This window comes from Mus caroli, chromosome 13, assembly GCF_900094665.2.
Source record: "Mus caroli chromosome 13, CAROLI_EIJ_v1.1, whole genome shotgun sequence".
NCBI classification, from domain to species: Eukaryota; Metazoa; Chordata; class Mammalia; order Rodentia; family Muridae; genus Mus; species Mus caroli.
In genome coordinates, this window is record NC_034582.1 from 20,798,530 (window position 1) to 20,819,026 (window position 20,497).

The window sequence follows — 20,497 nt, forward strand, 5'->3', positions numbered from 1 at the left end:
TGCACTCTTCTTGATATGTAGAACGGCGCTGACTCTACGTAAGTCTACCTCACAATAAATTAATCTATATTTTAAAACATAAAAACAGTATCTCAAAAGTTGGTAGGACACAGGGTTTTGGCCTTTTGCAAAGAAACCTCTTCTTTGTCTCAAAGAATTCTGCAGATGTGATCGTTTAGTACTGTGAATGCCACAGTATTTTTAGTCAGACGTAATTTAAACACCAGTTGTCTTTTTTCCCCAGAAAGTAATAATAGCTTCAGAAGTATACAAATCTTTGTTTGTCAGGCTGCTGCTAGCGGTTTGCCAGGATAGTCCTGCCTGCTCCAAGTCCTCCTTCCGGCCTGAGGCTGTTTTTCACGTCCATCCTTCTATCTGCCAGAAGGGTCTTCTTTTTAGGTAAGGAGGCCATCTAAATAAAGCAGGAAAGGAATTTCAGTTTGTGTCTTTCTTAGAAGCCACTAACCAGAGGGTAGGGAAGACTGGGCAGGTCAGCGCCCGTGCACTTCCTCCAGCAGTGCTGACTCCACAGATGAGGGAGGTAAGGAGGGGCAGTCCCCAGGCTCATGAGAGCACTACAGCTAGCTGCATTTCAGCACAGCTACGGGAAAGCCCTGCAGAGCATCTGTCTCAGGGTAGGATTCCTGCCAGTGTTCTACAGAAACCAAGTCATTTCCAACTGATTCACTGTGCTGGACACTGCTAAGCATCTCACCTTATTTAACTGTCTACATCATAGGAAGCACATGGTGTGGACTGGATTAATAGATGGGAAAGTAAGGAGAACTTGCACAGGGTTACAAAGCCTGCGACCACTGACTCAGGTCTGCAGAGAGCCCAGCAGTGCTGCCGTGAACCCCAAGTCCATACCACAGGGGGCACAGGAGCTTCCAGCTGTCTTCCAAGGAACGAGAGCAACCTCCTCCAGATGAGACCACTTCCCATAAACATAATCCCCGTAACCAGCCAAAACACACGGTGGTCCTGAAAGAAACGAGTTTATTCCAGTCACAAAAGGTCAGGCTCCTCACAGACAAACTCCCCGCCACTGGAAGAGCGCTCCACAGAAAGCAGCTAGGACAAGGCCTGCAGTAAAGAAAGCCCCAACCCCACGGCGAGGGCAGGGCTACTCCTCAGTCTCCTCACAACTGGGGTCTGCTGCACCCGGGACTGTGGATAATGCAACTATCAGAGAATGCTGTAAAGGCAAGGCTTTGCTCTGCAGCCCAGGCTGGCCCTCAATTCCTGGGCTTGAAGAGCTGGATCTGCAGGTGTGCACCACCACACCAGGATGAGAAAGGATTTCATCTTTGGCTTGAAATCCTCGTTTTATAGATCTGCAACTTTAGTTTCCTGAGGCTCTCATCTACAAAGTAGGGGAAATATGTCTATTTTATGGAGTTGTGGTAACTGTATCAAACAGGCCCTATATACATATAAACTCCCAGGAACACACAACTAAAATAAAATCCCTTATTACCACTGCCTCACAGTGTGGCTGTGTTAGTCAGTGTCTCCTGGGTACTTCCATGTACTAGGAAATAACGCACAGGGGCCACTGGTAACTGCCTGACTTCTAAGTGGCATCTTTATTGTCAACTTGACTAGATTTGGAACCTCTCAGGAGTCAAATTCTGGGAGGGTATCTCCAGAGGGGGCGAGCCCCCTGCTCCTGACTGTGGCCCACACGACCAGACGCCTCCTGCTTTGCGACCTTGCCTTCCCCCGCAATGATGGACTGTGAGTCCTTTAACTGTGAGCCCAAACCAACCTTTTGCACCTTGTGTTGCCTTTGCCAGGGATTTTGTCACAGCAATGAGAAAGGGAACGAATATACTCTAACAAATCTGCCCATTTAAACGTCATAAAGTACAATCCTGTGAGCCATTTAAAGAGTTGTATTCCTACCTCTTCAAGGGAAGATTCCAAATTCATGCCAAAAGCAACTCCCATCAGGCCAAAGAGCGAAAGGGAGAAGGTTCCCATGGTCAGCTGGAGATTTAACCTCATCATCACATTGCGATGGCTGCAGAGAAAACATCCCACTCAGACCAGCACACACCCAGATCCAGCAACACCGACTGAAGGCCTATGGAGGCTAGGGGTGGTCACTCTTCACCTTCAAAAGGAACTCCTGTGATGGTTAACACTGTAGCTTGACAAAGTTTGGAATCACCATAGAAACAAACGTCTTAACTGAGGTGGGAAGACCCACCCTTGCCATAGGTAGCACTACTCCCTGGCTGGGGACCTGGAGAGCATTCACAGGGAAGTGAGCACAGCACAGCACTCACCTCACTGGTTCCTGACTAGGACATATGAGCAGTTACTTCAAGTTTCCCTCAAACTGTGAGTCCAAGAAACCCATGCATCATTTAGTGCTTTAGCCAGCCAGGTAACCAATAAAGCCCACTACGGAGTAGTCCCAGATGTGATGGTGTGACTTCTTCCAAATGCCATTGTTTTAAAAAGTGCTTCTTCGTTCCTAACTGCAGTGCTTGCCCCCTCTGTAGGGCATCCTCACCTGTCTAGGTTGATGAAGATAATGCTCTGCGAATCGTCAATCAGGACCCGAAGCTCCCGAGCCTCATTGGAGAGGTCCTCTGCTAAGCGGTAGTAGTTCTCCAGGAGCAGCTCCATCTCCTCTGCGTGGTCGATCCCAGTGCTGCTCTTCTCACTTCAATACAGTCAACAGTCAGCAAACCCGACTTCAGCCACCAGGGAGAGAGCTAGCCTTGTCTTGTCTGTTGTCTAGCCTTGTCTCACCTGTTGCGACTGCATCCCATTTGTGAGCTTTGTCAACTGATCCTAAGCATATGCACTCAGCCCTACTCAGAGGAGTTCAAATCACTGTGCCCATGCCCTCAATCCAAAAGACTCATGTAAACACATCGTTAGTGACTGGGAAATGCAGATGTGAATACTGATGAGATAGTGCAAATACTAGGGCACTATGGAGCACAAGAGAACCCAGATTAACTTGAAAAGAGCATTTCCTGGGGCTGGAAGATGTCTCAGTGGTTAAGGGTCTTCCAGATGACCTGGGTTTGATTTCTAGCACCCACCTGGTGGCTCACAACCATCTGTAATCTGAGAACCTCCAATTCTCAGAGATCTGATGCCCACTTCTGGCCTCTGTAGACATGGAACATACAAGTGGTACATAGACATACATGCAGGCAAAACACCTTTGCACATGAAAAAAAGCATGTCCCTTTGAATGCAATCAAATACAGCAGTAGCTGATTTCATCCTCCCTGCATGAGTGAGCAGAGGACCCAACTGCTGTCATCTGCTTCCCTGAACTCATCCTATTAAGAGTGTGAAGTTCTAGCCTGTGTGATGGATACCACAGGTCTGACTGTACTCTAAGGCATCCCCTTTCCTGCAGGATAGATTTGGTAAAAGTGAATTGCATTGGCATGTCTGTATGATTAAATGTCAGGGAGAGTGGGTTGTATATTTTGTCTTGGGGGAATTAAAAAAAGAGAAAGTAGCTGTTACTGTTTATGGTGTGCGAGTGATGTGGGGGTCAGAGGACAGTGTGCGGCTGTACCCTCCTTTCCCTTTCCCATGGACTCCAGGCATCCAGCTCAGGTCAGCATGCTCACACAGACACTCGCACCTGCCCCTCTGCTTGCTCTTAGCTAGTGAGGAGCAAGAGCACTTACAACTGCACCTCTGTCTAGAGAGTGCATCTCTACAGGCTCTGGACCCACTACTGGAGGGGACTCAAGTCTCCAGTGACTTTTAAATGCACTGCCAAGTATTAAAGATCAGACAGTGAGCTTCATACGTTGTGTTTGGACCTGCTTTTAGCAGTTTCTAAAAAAACAAATTATTTCTAGGTTTATGAATCAGAAAAAGTGTGTAAGCTATGTGTTTATAGCAGACAAGGCTTATGGAATGCAATCCCCTTCTCCTTACCATGCAACTGTTACCTTTGCTTCTTAGGGAACTTATTTCATTATGCATATGTTGCTTAGTGATCCATTCCCTGGGGATTACTGCGATATATTTATGTTCTCTTCAGCCCAGCAGCTGGAATGCAATGTGCACTCAATGCAGCCTCACTGAGCTGGGACCTGTGCAACACACAGTGTCTAAAGCTGAAAAACACCTATTCTCTATCTAGAAAAATACAGGCTCACCTGAAGGGAGAAACAACACAAGGCTCCACTTACAAGACATGTGGGTCGCTCCACTTGGTCAGACAGAGTTCTTCCAGCATCTCCTCCTCATCCAAGAGCTCCAAAATCGACTCTTTGAAAATTTTAATGTCTGTTTCTAACTCAGAGAGACTGTAAGAAGAGTTACACAGCAGAGGTCAGCACCATCAGTTCACTGTAAGTGTGAAGGGCAACTTATAAGGCTAAGGTAAAACATGTGGGCATTATCCTTAACAAAGGACTCTGAGATGAATCAGGCCAGAGGATGGCTGAAGAGGTGCACCGAGGAGGTTTGTAGGAGGTAGGTTACAGGTAAGAAAAAGAAGCCGGAGGAGCGGTTTGTAGTCTCGTTTGTGAGTCATGCAGGAAGGGGATGGACAGACCATTCAGTCTTTATGCATAGTTCTGAAGGGGGAATCACGGCAGGCAAAGGCTCGCTCAGATCACTTACACCCTTGGCCCTACCCCTTTTTTTTTGAGAGAGGGCATCACTCTGTAACCTAGGCTGGCATCCAACTTGAGGCAATCCTCCTGCTTTAGACTGCTGAGTGCTGGGATTTCATGTGAGGTGCCATACCTAGCTTTGCACATTCTTTTTAAAAATTACTTATATTTATGTGTCTGTGTGTGCCTATGCCATGTGTCCTATTGTATGCCAACTGAGGCCAGAGTGTTCGCTTCTTGGAGCTGGAGTTACAGGTGGTTGTGGGCCACCTGATATGGGTGCTGCGAATGGAACTCAGGTCCTCTGAGAGAGCATTATATTAGGCACTGAAACCATCTCTCCAGCCTGGCGCTCAGATTATCCTTAACTAATAAAGGAACTCTAACACTGGACTAACAACACAAACAACAACACCTTTTAAACTTTTAACCAAGAATGGAGGCTTAAGGGATAGACGGCTGAGCAGTTCAGGTCACCTGGTATTCTTGCAGAGAATCCAAGTTTGGTTCCTAGCACCCATATGATGGCTCATAATTGTCTGTAACTCAACTCCAGGGGATCTGATATCTTCTGAACTTCTCAGGCACCAGGCACACACATGGTACACATTTAAGTATATGCAGGCAAAACAACCATACACATAAAATAAATAAATATTAACTTTAGTTTTAAACTAGGGCCAGTAAGAAGGGTCAAGAAGGCCAGGGTGCTATTGGAAAACCTGATGGCCCATGTTCAATTCACGGCAATTCACGGGATTTACATGGTGGAAGGAGGGAACCAATTCCAACCAGCTTTCCTGACTTCCACACATATGCACATATTCTCCCACCAATACAATTTTAATAAAAATGAATATATTTTTTGTTAGTTTGTTTGTTTTTCTGAGCTGGTGAGATGGCTTGGCAGGCAAAGGTGCTTACCATCAAACCTAAACACCTAAGTTAATTTGTGTCATAATTTAAATAAATATACTCTGAGACTTGTACTCTCCAGCTTTTCTTGAAAGTTTAAGTTAAATGCTATGTTTATTGATCACCTAGTGTGTATGAGGCTTAGGGTTCAATCCTCAGCACCACAAAAAAAAAAAAAAAAATTCAAACCACTGACAGCTAAAATCTGACATGGGGGAGGAGTGCGGTTGTCAGAGAGATGGCCCAGTGGTTATGTGGTTATGGACACTCTCTGCTGTCCCAGAGAACCTCAGTTTAGGGCTCAGCACTTAACACGTGACAGGGTGTGTGCAAAAGGGGCGGGGCGGGCATGAGAGAGGTGCACTTAAGCACTACGTAGGCCAGCTCTGACAATCACAACCTTCCCACTCACAGCAAATTTTAATATGGTGCTGGGGTCTCACACACGAGGAAGATATCTACCACTAAGCTAGCCGCAGCCGCAGCCCTTAGTTGTTAAATTTTCAATGACAGTAGGAGAGTACAATTCTCAGAATATATTTATTTAAACTGTGACACAAATTAACTAAGACAAAGTTTAAATTCTTTGATAAGTTATGATTTTAGAAAATGAACATGGGCTTTACAGTAGGGGATACGTGAATCTGGATTTAGATCAATGAATTTGCTATCAAAATAAAGATAGCATCAACAACTGAACGGGATGACAGGTGGGCTGGAGACAATGTTTTGTTCAGTATCTTTCTGAACACTATTAGATTGTGTGCTCCTTTTGGTTCAATCTTCCACCGATAACACTTAGAAAAAGAAATGCACTATTTTCATACAAAAACTAAATCCCAGCACTGAGGGGGCTAAGGCAGGAGACAGCAGCAAGTCCAAGCTTCCCCGAGGTCAAGGTCGGACTGGGGTATGTAATGAAGTAGGTCTCATCCTCCCTGGAGTCCCCTCCCACAAAAGAAAATAAAGTATGGCGATGCTGACAGCCCGAGTACAGTGTGGAAAGCTGTTACCATTTATAAACAAGAACCACACTAGTTTCACATGTGAATTTACCTCAGCATCTCTCTGTAGACATCACAGAGTCGGAAGCTGAAGGTATCTGTCTCTAACTCCCAGCTCGCCAAGCCACCGGGATTTACCTTTTGCCGTTTTGGAGTAGGACATGCAGCTTGCTTCTGTCCACAGAGGAGTGCTTGGGGTCCACTAATGCATCCAGGGTCTCAAGGATCACTGGCTGCAGGACGCTTAGTTTCCCCCGAAGGGTGCTGATCTAGATAACAACATGGCCTTTCATAAGAATTAAAACAACCTTTTTAGAACTTAGGATCAGTGAAGCCTCTGATTAAACACAGACATTTGTACTAGCAAAAAGACCTGACAACATTTCAGAACACGGCCCCTGCTGGAACACCTATCTATAGATGACTCAAAAGCCATACCTCCTGGTTAGAAGAGCAACATGTAAAGCTGCCACGGGCTTTGGGTTAACTCACAATAGTTTTCCTCTGTAGACAGGACTAGGGAACAATTTGTTAAAACAAAAAACTGATATCCCGGGGACTGCAGAGATAGCTCAGGGTTAAGAGCATTTCCTGCTCTTCCTGAAGATCAGAATTTGGTTCCAGTAGCTCATGTTCGGCAGCTCACAACTGTGTAACTCTGACTCGAGATCCAATGCCCCTGGCCTCTACTGGCACCTACACACACTTAGTTACACAAATATACACACAATAAATATAAAATAAATCTGAAATCCCATGTCAAAGCATGCACTTCACATTGGTTAGAGCTAAGTTTTCTGTAAACAGAGCACAGTATTCAGCCCAACTGAAACTTGGGCTAGAGACCCACAGCACTGAATAAACTCCATATATTGTCATGTGCCTCTAATTCCAGGCCTGGGAAGGGAGAGGGAAAATGAAGTGTCACTTGGACTTTAAAAAGACACATTAAATCACTGTAGAGTCCAAAGTCTACTTTTCTTAAGCTAACACAAGCATGGCTGATAATCCACAGGAATGAACTGATAATAGGATAGTGGTTAAGATCAAAATACCTCCACACCAACTGGCAAATGACACAAGACTAATGGAATTAAGTAGCAGAATGAAGACTATAAATGGGACTACATACTGTTTTAACTCAGAAACACAAGTCATCTGACTTGGAGCTGCAGCCTAGAATCAGGGTTTACATCAGCTTGCTACAGACTCTTTTATTCTCTATTACAGGATCCAGTTCTAGATTCAGAAGACCCAGAGTGGGAAATTAAGGCAGACCTACTATTTCACTATCCTAAGAGACACCAACCCTCTGGCCAGCAAGGGCTGGACTTTGTGTGGCTAGGAGGCTAGGATCCCCCTCCAGGTCCTTGTGAGGTCTCCAGCTCCTAGTGTGTCATGGTCCAAGTGGGTTGAGAGGGCTCCCCTTTATTTGAAAGGATCCCCTGAGGAGATGGCTGGCTTGATACTGTAGTGCTCTTTCAGAAAAAAGAAGGGACCCCATGTCACAGACCAGAACTTTTATAGTAGGTGGCTGAGTTCCCTCTGTTCTCCCCATAGCTAACAACATCTGTTCCCATACTATGAAGTCCTGAGTCAGCCCAGCCTGTCATGCACCAACTGCACTGTGCTGTTGCTCCTGTAACCCCAGCAGAGAGGAAACCATTTCTTCCCTCATTAAAGCAAGCAGGCAACAGAGAGGGATACCAGGTTCACTCAGGCTTTCCTGAGCATTTAGGAATCCAGTGACTACTGATGGATGGGGCAGGGGTTACTACAAGAACTGTGGTTCCTCCAAGTCTTGGTTGAAGACCAAACAAGAGGCATCTCCTTGAGCTCTCTCAAACAGAGGACCATGTGACCAATGTTCATGTGAGAGCACTTGTATTATACAGTTTAATTTGAAGAATGGAGCAAAAGGTGCCCAGAGATGGACATCCATCCTAACTTAAGGTCTCCTGCATACTCTTCCCATGATACAGTTCTTGAAAGTGCAGACAGGTGTGGTGCTACACACCTGTGAGCCCAGCACTAGAGGAGGAGACAGGTGGACCACCTTAGTTCTAGGTTGCCCTGGTATATATACAGCAGGAACCCAATCCAACAACAAAGAAGTAAAAACATATACGTGTATAAAAGGGAGCCAATTTGAAATGTGCTTTCTCAGTCTCCTCTTAAGAGCCTTTAGTCCCACTGGCTTGGGTCATAAAGTTGAAAAATGAATGTCTGTCCTTGGAGGAGCCTGACAAGTGATTCTAATGTGGCTGGGGAAATCGGCTTTGTAATAATCAATACTAACTTGCCTTTGAAGGGACTCTGGCCATGCTCTGTAGAGTGCGGCTCTGGCAGAACTTACCCTTCTCTTCCATCCCCTCTGCCTTACTAGAAACTGTTAGACTATAACCCTGAAGCTAGCCACCAAGGCCCAGTCCCTTACTTGGCCACTACCAAGGTCCAACTATCAAGGTACTGAAGTGCAGCAGTCAAAGCCCCCTTAGGCTCACCTAATTAACACGCCCAATTAAAGTATAACACCTTATCCTAATATGGGGTTTCCCCTTTCACCTTTATAAAATACTGCCATTTTTCTATGTGCCATGTCTGTCTCCTCTCTATCCACAGGCAGTCCTTTGTCCTCCTCCTGCACAAATACCCCTCCTTCCTCTCCCTTGTTCCCTTCCCCCTCTCCCTTGCCTCTATTTCCCGTCTTTGTCTCTTATTCCCTGTCTTCTGAACCTCTGGGCAAATAAATCTCTGTGCTGAGAATTTGGTCTCGGGGGTTCTGAGCGGATGCTTTTCCTAACAATCTTCACACCCCAATCCTTTGAAACTAAACCAAGCTCCGGACAATACATCCAATCAGGCTTACCCAGTACTGCAGGAGTGCTTCAATAGCTCTGAACTCAAATGGTAACGGGTAGGTGACGAGCTGACCTTCTCCAGCCAGCTGTGAGGGCAGTTCCCGAAACAGCCAGTGCTCCAAGTTTAAATTCCGATAATCTAGTATCAGAAGACACTCTGGAGTTATCACAGCCTTCAAATACTAGAAAATTGAGAGAAAGAATGTGTTATGTACACACATATTCACACATTCCTACAGATGCAGGCTACCAAGCTGGAGGAAAAAGCAAATTTACAAAACTGAGTTCATTTTACTAATTTTGGACTAAAATAAAACCAAATCAATGCTCATTTGGTTTTCTAAAAATAAATAATAATAAAATTAAGGGACTTTTTTTTATAAATGAAGAAAATTCAAATTATGTAAGCCTCAATAATTCTAAGATGCTCTCAGAAGATCTAGGATTATACAGATTAGGTATTTATTAAGATTCCAGTCTGGTATGGCACAGATGTATACCCACAATCCCAGCAGCTGTTCAAGGACATGGCCAGCTACAGAGCAAGTTCAAAGCCAGCCTGGTGTACATGAAACCATCTCAAAAAAACATCCAGCCCTAAAGCAAGACATCTGCCAGGACACGCATGAGAAACTAGGGAAAGAGTGAAAGAAAAAGTTCCCTAAAACAATCATGCAGGTGCAGGCGGCTCAGCAAGGGAGAGGCCAGTGCTTGCATGCCAGTATTTGGGAGCTGAGGTATGAAGACTGCTATCTAAAAAGAACAACAACAACAACAAAAAAACCCTTGCAGATCCCATCACTAAGCCTGTGACTTAGAAGAGCTGACTCAACAATATAACTTTCTTCCCCACTTCTATCTTTTATGTGATACCAGCCCAAACCATGGAGGCCTGTTTGTTCCATCTCTGGATGTCCTCACCCTCTCTGAACCCTCCTACCCAGCCCCTGCATATAGCTGCTTTGCACAGCTCTGGCTGGCCTGCTTGCTTCCCTGGGTCCCGACTCAAGACTAACTCATTTCATTTTATGTGTGTTTTGTCTGAGTGTACATGCATGTACCACCTGTGTGCTTGGTGTCTGTGGAAGTCAGAAGAGGGCATCAGATCCCTGGAACTTGAATTTTGGGTGGTTGTTAACGACTCTATGGGTGCTGGAAATCAAACCCTGTCCTATGCACGAGCGACAAGTGCTCTAATCACTGAGCCACTTCTCAGTGTGCATTCCCCTCCTTCTGACATCTGCTCCACTGTTTTCTCCTCCCAAACACCATAAATTGGTTCCTGAACTTAAAAAAAAGAAGTTAAATTTTGGTATACTTATAGAAATGATTTAATTTAATTGTAGTAGTTTGGCTCAAATGGAAATGGTTCCTTTTGAAAATAGCACCAATTTATTGAGTTAATTCGAAATTACAGACAAGCCTCAGTGCTTCAAACTACAGCAGTATGAAATCAGAAAATTTTCTAACCAGGTGTGAATAGCCAGGATTACATATAAGGGATGGCTCAGTGGTTAAGAGAACTGGTTGTTCTAGGAGACACAGGTTTGATTCCTACTACCCACATGGTGGCCCACAACCAGTATAACTCTAGTTATCTGATGCCCTCTACTGGCCTCTGAGGGCACTATCTGTGTTACACAGATATATATTCAGGGAAAACACCCTTACTTATAAAACAAAAATTAAACATTACAAAAAATTTTGAAAATCTAAAAGAAAAAAAAGTGTGGGAAGAAAAAAAAAAGATTTGATAGTTTGTGACTATTCACGACACAGATATTTGATCTTCCAACATTTAACTATGAAAATATTCATACAAAAAGTTGAGAGGTTATATAGTGTTACCTGTCTATCTACTTACATATTGATCTGTGTAGTATAGTCTTCTATCTATCTACCTATTTATCTTACTATCTATCTATCTATCTATCTATCTACCTACCTACCTACCTACCTATCTATCCATCCCTCTCTCTATCCATCCATTCATCTGTGTAGTATAGCATATCTACCATCTGGGTCCCAGTTTAACATCCTGTCTAACTTTATCTCATGTGCACTTCAAAGAGATACTGTTTAGAAGTATTCTTTTTCTTTTCAATTTCTTATTAGATATTTTCTTCATTTACATTTCAAATGCTATCCCAAAAGTCCCATATACCCTCCCCCTACTGTTCTCCCCTACCCACCCACTCCCACTTCCTGGCCCTGCTGTTCCCCTGTACTGGGGCATATACAGTTGCAAGACCAAGGGGCCCCTCTTCCTATTGATGGCCGATTAGGCCACCTTCTGCTACATATGCAGCTAGAGACACAAGCTCTGGGGGTACTGGTTAGTTCATATTGTTGTTCCACCTATAGGGTTGCAGACCCCTTCAGCTCCTTGGGTGCTTTCTCTAGCTCTAGAAGCATCATTGGGAGCAGATTGCTTCTGTTGTGGTAATTTTGATTAAAGGACAAAAAAATCTGATCTAAGACAAATGTAAAAAGCAGCACACGCACACTTCAGGGCTTGGCACCACTGATGGCCTCTCACTGATTTCAGGACCACTCGCTCTCACAGGTCCAAACAATGGAGGGCCATGTTAACCAAATCACTAAAAAAACTGAATATACTCAGTGTCTTCTGAGCAGGCAAGTGAAGAGTGATGATTTTAGAAAGTGTTAGATACAAACGTAAACCAAGGTTTTAAGAGTCAACAGACATTCCCAGTGTCCATGAAAAAGCAGATGCTTCTTGGTAGCTAAGGCTCTACTGTAACTGTACCTCACAGGACACTAATGGAACCATCTCGTGAGCTGCGGTGGCAGGCAGCCTGCGCCTCTGACTTCAGCACTGGGGAGGCAGAGGCGATAGGATCAGGGGATCAGCCTCATCCTCAGCCACACAGCAAGCTTAAGGTAGCCTTGGCCACACAACACCCTGTCTTTATGAATAAGTAAATATCAAGCTTGAGTAATATCAGATGAAACCACAGATGAAATTCAAAGGCCAACGAAGACCACAGTCAGAATTTTCCCAACTCAAAAGAGAGCAACATCATGCCGGCTGAACACAAAACCCAATCCATGCAAAATGAGCTCTCCCCTTACAATGCATTCAGTAACAAAAATCCCACATCCTCCCAATGCTTGTCTGTCTCTCTGTCTGTCTTTTCTCTCTTGAAACAGGGTTTCTTTATATAGCCCCAGTTGTCCTGGAACTTGCTATGTAGACCAAGCTGGCCTCGAACTCAAGAGATCCGCCTGCCTCTGTGTTGGGGGATTAGTCATGCACCACTCTCCCAGCTCTGCAGAATTCTTGTAACCCACATACTGACCACATAGCCAGGACTCTGGTGAACACAGCAGCGTGGCCCTTACCTCCATCCTCATGATGATCCTGTTGTTTCTAGTAGTGATGCTCATCACGTGCTGAAACCTCAAGTCTCTGGCCTGGAGTGCTAACTCATGGTATAATTCAGTTTTCTTCCTCTCTATAAGAGAAACAGAATGGGTAAAACTCCTAACCTAAGGAGCATGGGCTGCTGCAGTGTCCCCCACCTGACCAGTGCAGTCTCTATCACTATCACACAGAGGTTAGGAGAGACTTTAATGCCCACTCTAACCATAAAAGCAGATTCTTGCAAACTCAAGTTCTCCCTCTCCTCTTTTCTGTAATATTTCACTGTGCTCAGCAGCCCACTGGGGACCAGTATAAAAACCACAACCAAGTATGAGAAGCACCTATAGCAGCAATTTTTACCTCTGGACACAGTCTCCTTTTTTGACAGGATGTCACACATCCCAGGCTGGCCTTGAACTCCTTAAAAATCCTTAAAAATTGAAGAATGACCTCAAACTCACACAGTTATTTCTGGGAACTGAGTCTAGGTATTCCTGTACTTTTTGGCAAGCTCTCTAGCAACTTAGCTACATCTCTAGCACACAGTCATTTTTTTTTTTTTTCTTGAACAAAACTTTTATCAGCTAGTTTTTTAGATTTATTTCTATATATGAGTGTTGGTGCCTGTGAAGGCCAGAATGCTATACACCGATCCCCTGGAACTAAAGTTACTAATGGCTGTGAGCTACTGTGTAGATGCTAAGAATTAAACCTGGGTTCTTTTTAAGAGGGATGAGTGCTTTTAATTGCTAGGACATTTCTCTAGCTCCTATATTTTCTGGTTTTGCCACTATAGCATCATATTTAGGGTTTTGAATCTGTGAATAAGCTGAATTTGGTAATTTATTATTGGACAAATAAAAACTAAGAAAAGTCAATATTCACAGCAGATCCTCCTATCTGAAAACTAAATTTACTAGCTAAGAATATAGTAGACGAGAGAAACTTGTGATAGGCTGGGGACAGTAGTATGTGTACTTTTGTGTCAAACCATACCTCCAGCAAGAAAAGCAGAAAAGCTTAGGAAAGCGGTTCTGGGAGAACCACAAGGACATAAGCAAGGATGAACAGGACCACAGGGCTACAGCGAGAGGTGAAACTGGAGTCTTAAGCCACTCAGTGACCCACACTTCCATCTCTCTACTGAGGATGGGGGTGGTGCGCAATTCTCCTTTAAACCTGTTCAGAATGAACAGGGCTCGGAAGGTTGTAGAAGGGAGACTGACAGAAGAATCAAGAGGAAAGACAACAGGGCTCTACGGCAAACACTCTGTAAGTATCCTGGGAGTCCAAGTGGCTCCCGCCAGAAGGAAGTAATACAGGAGAACTGTGCTCAGCAGCCGACCGTCCCAAGAGCGCTGGTGAACAAACATTGAGGAGACACCTCCTTCAACACAGCGGCAATCACAAACAGCACTGCAATTTCTAACTTTTCACCAAATTCACTAATCCATTGATAAAGATACTCACCAAAAGAGGTAACATTTCCTTCTTTGTCAAACTTTGTCTAAAGATAGATCATAAAAACAAGTATTAATTTAATCTCAATAGTATATTTATTAAATTATAGCCTTAAAACCTTGAAATGCAATTTTTTTTTTCAAGACACAATTTCTCTGTGTAGCCCTGGCTGTCCTAGAACTCACTCTGTGGACCAGGCTGGCCTCGAACTCAGAATCCACCTGCCTCTGGCCTCCCAAGTGCTGGGATCAAAGGTGTGCGCCACCACAGCCTGGCTGAAATGCAATTTTAAGCCATTATCTGTAAAAGTCAGAAGAAAAATCCCTATTTTTGATTCCCTTGCTAATATAAACTTGATAGACTAACTTTCTATCTTGGTTCCTCGAGAAATTCACTCATGGAGAATGAGTTCTGTCTCTAGGTAACCTTGCTTTGGGTACCAATGGCCTTGTGAGTAGATGGCACTGGGCTGGACATCATCTTACACCTTGCCATGCTCACTGTGGGGGCCGTGGAAGCGAGTTTCCAGGAGACATGGGGACTGTAAGCCATGGACCTCACTTGCTCCTCTGCAAATTCACCTGCACCTGAGTTATCAGTTAGCAGGTAGGGAAGCCTCTCTGGCTGGGAAAGGACGTGACGATGATTCCTGAGTTGAGGATGTCACTCAGTGGAAACATGACGGTGCTTTGCCGTGTTGCTGAGTGTGGCTGTCTCACAAACCTAAATGTCTTCTGGGAGTTAAGAAGTCTCTGGTAGGCGTTGCAGAAGGAACTGAGACGTACAGAAGAGGTACCCGCAGCAGTCCCAGCATGCACCGGGCCACATTAGCTTTGCTCAGGAGAGGAACACTTTCTGTATGCTAGTGCAGTCATGGTTGCAGGTGTCCAATGTGAATACATGGGCTGTCCTAGTTAAGAAACTAAACACAACCCAAGCATGGGTCTTAGTGATACACAGACACTAGGTTACTGCTTTGGAGACAATTTATGCTATGATAGCAGAATTAAAACAAACCCTACTACTCACACTTCTGCCTGCTTCCCCTGAGAAAGATCTCATCCACAGGATGGAAGCAGCAGGAAACACCATGGTCAAGGTTTTTTCTTTCTTTTCTTTTTCCTTTTTTTGAGTCAGGGTTTCTCTGTGTGTAGCCTTGGCTGTTCTGGAACTCCCTTTATAGACCAGGGTGACCTTGAACTCACAGGAATCCGCCTGCCTCAGCCTCCTGAGTACTGGAATTACGTGCACCACCAAGCTCTGGGGTCAACTTCTATTAAAAGCTTTGTATCTGTGTAATACCTACCGACTGGCTTGGCTTAAATTGATTTCTGAAACACATATACTCACTGCAGAAAATATGGAAATTTGTAAAATGACGTAAATCACATGATTTGACAAAATTTTAGAGGAAACTATGCCAATAACAACTTACAAGGTATCTTCCAGTGTTCCTGTAAGTCATACCTCTACCAAAACATATAAAGTGGTTTTACATTTTGATATCTATGCATCATTTTTCTTTAGTGAGATCCCTTTTCTGAATGACATCATATAAACCAACATTTAAAATGGTTACTTTGTAACTACCTCACTTTTGAAACTCATTCTTTTCAATAGAATCAGTTGATTATTAGTGGTCCTTTTATTTATTTTGTTTAAATTTATTTTGCCTACAAAGAACTTTCTTTGAGTCATCATCTGACTTTGTATCCTTTGGTGGTGGTGGTGGGGGGGAGTTAGTGACTGTGTGGTCCAGGCTGGCCTCACACTCACATCCTTCTGCCTTGGTCGTCTGCCTACCTGAGAACCAGTGGCCTTGATTCCATCGTGGAACCGAACAATTCCAGAAAACTAAGAGTAAGTACTTTCCAAGTAATCCTGCCGAGACTGGCAAGGGCCTCTGGGCTGTACCCCAGCATCCTGGAGGCCAGAGCAGTAGCACTGCCTGATTATGAAGCTACCTTGGACTGACAGTGAGTTTTAGCTCAGCCTGGTCAAGAGACTGACTCAAAATGCAAAGCAAAGCAAAACAAAATCCAAACAATAACAAAAAACAAAAAAAACCCCAAACAAACAAACAAAGAAAAGACCCCAAACAAGCAACTCTGGGATGCCTCTTAGTTTATATTGTCCATAAAGAAAAGTTCTAGCTAGGTGGTGCTGGCATATGCCTTTAATCCCAGTACTCAGGAAGCAAAAACAGGCCTACTCTGTGTTCCAGGCCACCCTGGGCTAAACAGAGAAAGGAAAGAAGAGGAAAAAAAACAAAACAAAACAAAAAACAAACAAAAAAAACCCCAAAAAACAAACCCAACCCAAGTTCTTTAGCTGGGCATGGTAAAATGTACCTTCACTCCTAGCACTTGAAAAGCAGAGGCAGGAGGATCCTGAGTACTCTAGGCTAGGCAAGGAGGCTTACACAGTCAAACCATGCCTTAAAGGTCTTCATGAAGCTAATAATAACCAAACCCAGATGATCTGTAAAGAACAACACGCTGGATGGCCACTGTATCTGAGGCACCATTCTCGGGGTTTTGTGAGTTTTCATTTTCAGTAAAAAGTAGGTGGTTTAACTTTTTTGTTTTCGTTTCTATGAGCGTGTTTGCCTTTATATATGTTCTGGGACACAGAAGAAGGTATCAGACCCCTGGAGCTGTGCTAATATGGCTGTGAGCCAGCAGGTGTGGGTGCCGAGAGTGAAAGTCATGTCTCCTGGAAGAGCAGCAGGTGCTTAGCCATCTCCTCAGTCCCTAAATCATGTTCACAAACGAGCATAGTAACACACAGTGATGCTATCTCAGCTTGGTACTCTAATTGTCATAATTACCTAAGGCAATAATTCCTAGTTATTAATGAAAAGACCAAGGCACAAGTCATCACAGTGACTTGTCTTAAGTCCCCTACGGAAAGAGCACACACTGAGTTTAAACTTAGGAAGTCTGGCTCACATTTAAAACTTTTTTTGGAAACCATAAAAGCTTACAAAATGAGCTGCAAAAACAATTTACAATTTTACTTAGGTTATTTATGGCTAGCACTTTGTCACCAAGGGTCTAATTTCATAAATGCACAAAAGCACAGGAGATGTGTATTACTTCACCCAGTTCCCTGAGAATCACTTCCCAGTTTTAGAGATCATAGCCACCCTTCCCGGGCATGCACACCTCTCAATGGCTTCCAGGGGATTCTAAACAGACTCAGATAAAATATGAAGTGTTCACTAAGGAGGCTTTGGGGCTGGGGCTGGGGCTCAGTTGGCAGAGTGCTTGTCTGGCACACAAAAAGCCCCGGGATCAATTACCAGGGCTGTATAAAGTAGGTGTGGTGGTGCATTAAATCATAGGATAGTGACGCAGCACACCTGCTACACTACAACGTGAGAGGGCAGAGCCAGGCGGGCAAGTTCAAGATCACCCTAGACCACATAGCAAGTCTGAAGTGAGCTAAGTTACATGAGACTTGTTCTCCCTCCAACCCCTTCTCCCCAGCCCCTGAAACAAAGACAAGAAACGAAACTGGCTTCTGGTGGAAGCCTTTAACATGTACTACAAAAACACCTTAATTTTATTGAAAAGGAAAACTGAGCTGTCATTGGAACAGCCTGTTCTGTATAGCCAGAACCCCAGTCATCAGCAAAGCTTCCAGAGTTCCTCTGGACCAATCTCTCAGGAGCTTGGGTCACTGGCCAAACACAGCACAGAGGCAAATACCTCCCCCGACTCCAACCCTGTGAACTGGCAAGTTATTGGACGCTGGGTACTCACCACAGCAAACACCTGGGCCACGCTGGCTAAAGTGGCTTGAGAGGCATCCGAGGTTCTAAACCGGAGCACATCACCTGAGAACAAAGGAGAGAATGAATGGCCCGTGCTAACCCATTTTCTTGGAGGGGAAACTGTAGCTCTAACAGTCCATGGAGCCTTAAGAAGACACTTGTTTGGTTAGGCTTCCAGCTAATCATTCTATCCATCTTCTTACCCACCACTTCCATGTACTAAGCTCACACAACTTGTTAACTGAGGTCTGTCTGTCCTTTGTGATTAGAAAGGTCAGTTGGGGCTGGGGCAACCAGTGCCTGTCTTAAAATGCACAAGGCCCTGGGCTTTGTCCAAAGCACTGTACAAAAGTAATAAAATAACACTTACATTTGTTTATTGGGTGTGTTTGAGTACTGTGGAAATCAGAAGTCTATTCTCTCCTTCTACCATGTAAGCTCTAGGGACAAGAGTCACAAGTTAAGTTCCTGGGTCTTACAGACCACTTGGTTCCCAAGTATTATCAAGGGAGGAAAAAAGCACGTGGCCAAAGACCTGGGTGTGGGGGAGGGGGTGTTGACTGACAGCAGCTCATTATGGGAAAAATTTAAGTACAATTCAAAAAAGAGTAGTAGCCCAAACCACTCTTGTCAGGACTGTTTCTGTGCAGTCACATTTGTGGAAAACGCTGTCCTCAGGTTTCAGCAAAGCATCAGCAAAGAAAGAGTCCTCTGTCTTCCCCCAGCGTTTTTTGCTCCCTTGGCTGGCTACTTGCTGAGCAGACTTCACCAAGGGTTAATTAATGCTCATCACTGGCTTCACATTCAAACTCAGTTCTAGGAATTCCCTACTTTATTCCAAGGCAACTACATAACTGTATCAATATGCCCAGAGTAAAGTAACATAATAAACAGAATTAATAACACCCCAACCTTGCTAATTGTAGCTTCCTGCTGCCCAACATCGACTTTGGTCTGGGCTCCACAGTGAGTTTCAAGCTAGCTTGGATTACTGTGAGACCACGACTCAAAACAAACAAAACTCCCACCTAACAGAATTCTGGGACACGAAAATAGAAGGGGGCATAAGGAAGTAAAAGGGCCAGTAGGATGAGGGGGTGTCAGGAAAAAGTATGCATAAAAGTGCTGTCATAAACCCATTACTTTGGGCTCAGCAGCTGGCTCGGCCAGCAAAATGCATGCCGCCAAGCCCTGCGTTAAGACAACTGATTCGAGCAAGCTGTCATCTGACCTCCACATACAAACTCAGAGAAGGCCGCTTAAATGCTAATTTTAAAACAATAACAAAACAAACGAAAGTAGCCAACGAGGCGGTTAACGCTTCTAACTGCTTCATTCAGAAGGATGAGACTGCTGTCAACTGGGGGCCAGCCTGGGCAACACAAGGAGACCCTGTCCCAATAAGCAAGAAACCGCAATCAAGTCCTTGCAGTGCTGGCCGGAGCACTGAGGGCAGGGTGAGCCCGGAGAGGCCGAGCGGCGGTGAGGACGGCGGGGCCAAGGGCAGGCGGGACAGAGGCCGCCGGGGCCCCGCGGGACGCGCGTACCTGCAGCGCGGGCTGTGCTCGGCGCCTTCGGGCTCCGGGAGAGCAAAGGGGTTGCGCGGCCGCCGCAGGCAGCGAGGCTCAGGCGCGCGGCCGCCGTCCACAGGGCCCTCCGGGGCTGCGCGGCGCGGGGCAGCAGCCCGGGCAGGCAGCGCAGGCATTCCATGGCGCGCGGGCAACCGGGAAGCCGCCCCAGGACGCCGGCCCGGCATGCCGGAACTCGAGTCGACCGGCTCACCGCGACAACCGCGCACCGCGCCTGCGCGAGCCGTCCCGCGCCTGCGCGCTGCCGCCCACGCATGCTCCGGCGTGGTGTCTGGTGACTGCCGACCGGGTCTGCGGTCCTTTACAGAGCCAGGACGTGCAGGTGTGAAGGTAGACTGACCAAAGCAGCTCAGCTCCGAAAGTGTCCATTATTTCGAGGAGCTGCAGATTGATTGCTACTTTCTGGAAAGGTCCCCTATGTATCTATGTATGCACAAATATACAGTTGGGAGATGAGGAAGTTACCACTATAAGTAAATCAAATAAGTTTTATTTAAGGCTACTGTGTTTAAAACTCACTTTGAAGGGACAGTGCGTTAAGCTTTTGCTATAGAACAAGGAAAAGCCAAAGTGAGCAGTGTGCTGGCGAATACCTGCAATCCCTCCAGAGTTCAAGGTCATTCTTAACTAGAGTGTAAGGCCAGTCTGTACTACTTGAGATCAGTCTAGTTAATCACACCCCTCAGCCTGCCCCCAGAGTAAATAAAAATTTGTCAATAGACTTGTTGTTTACATCACAATACTAAAGACAGACTTGAGTTTCAGGATTTTTTTTCACTGATATATGAACATGGAGCTATGGGGACGTTGAACTATTTATCTTGCCGGGCACTAAGGATTAAGTAGAACAGTGGGAAGCTGTGGACAAAAGGAAAGTTCCAGAAGAGA

At 45.1% G+C, this 20,497-nt stretch overlaps 1 protein-coding gene across 1 annotated transcript; it reads right to left on the reverse strand.

Annotated features, from left to right (window-relative positions):
- Positions 1-258: 258 nt before the first annotated feature.
- On the reverse strand, positions 259-19,797 carry Mrs2 (magnesium transporter MRS2). The gene is made up of 11 exons (XM_021179910.1): positions 19,568-19,797; positions 18,010-18,083; positions 14,252-14,288; positions 12,760-12,872; positions 9,402-9,575; positions 6,671-6,801; positions 4,185-4,301; positions 2,525-2,677; positions 1,909-2,026; positions 871-984; positions 259-412 (listed from the first exon to the last, which is right to left on the reverse strand). The coding sequence occupies exons 1-11, from the start codon at positions 19,728-19,730 to the stop codon at positions 296-298; spliced, it is 1,311 nt and encodes a 436-aa protein (XP_021035569.1). The 5' UTR covers positions 19,731-19,797; the 3' UTR covers positions 259-295.
- Positions 19,798-20,497: the final 700 nt, after the last annotated feature.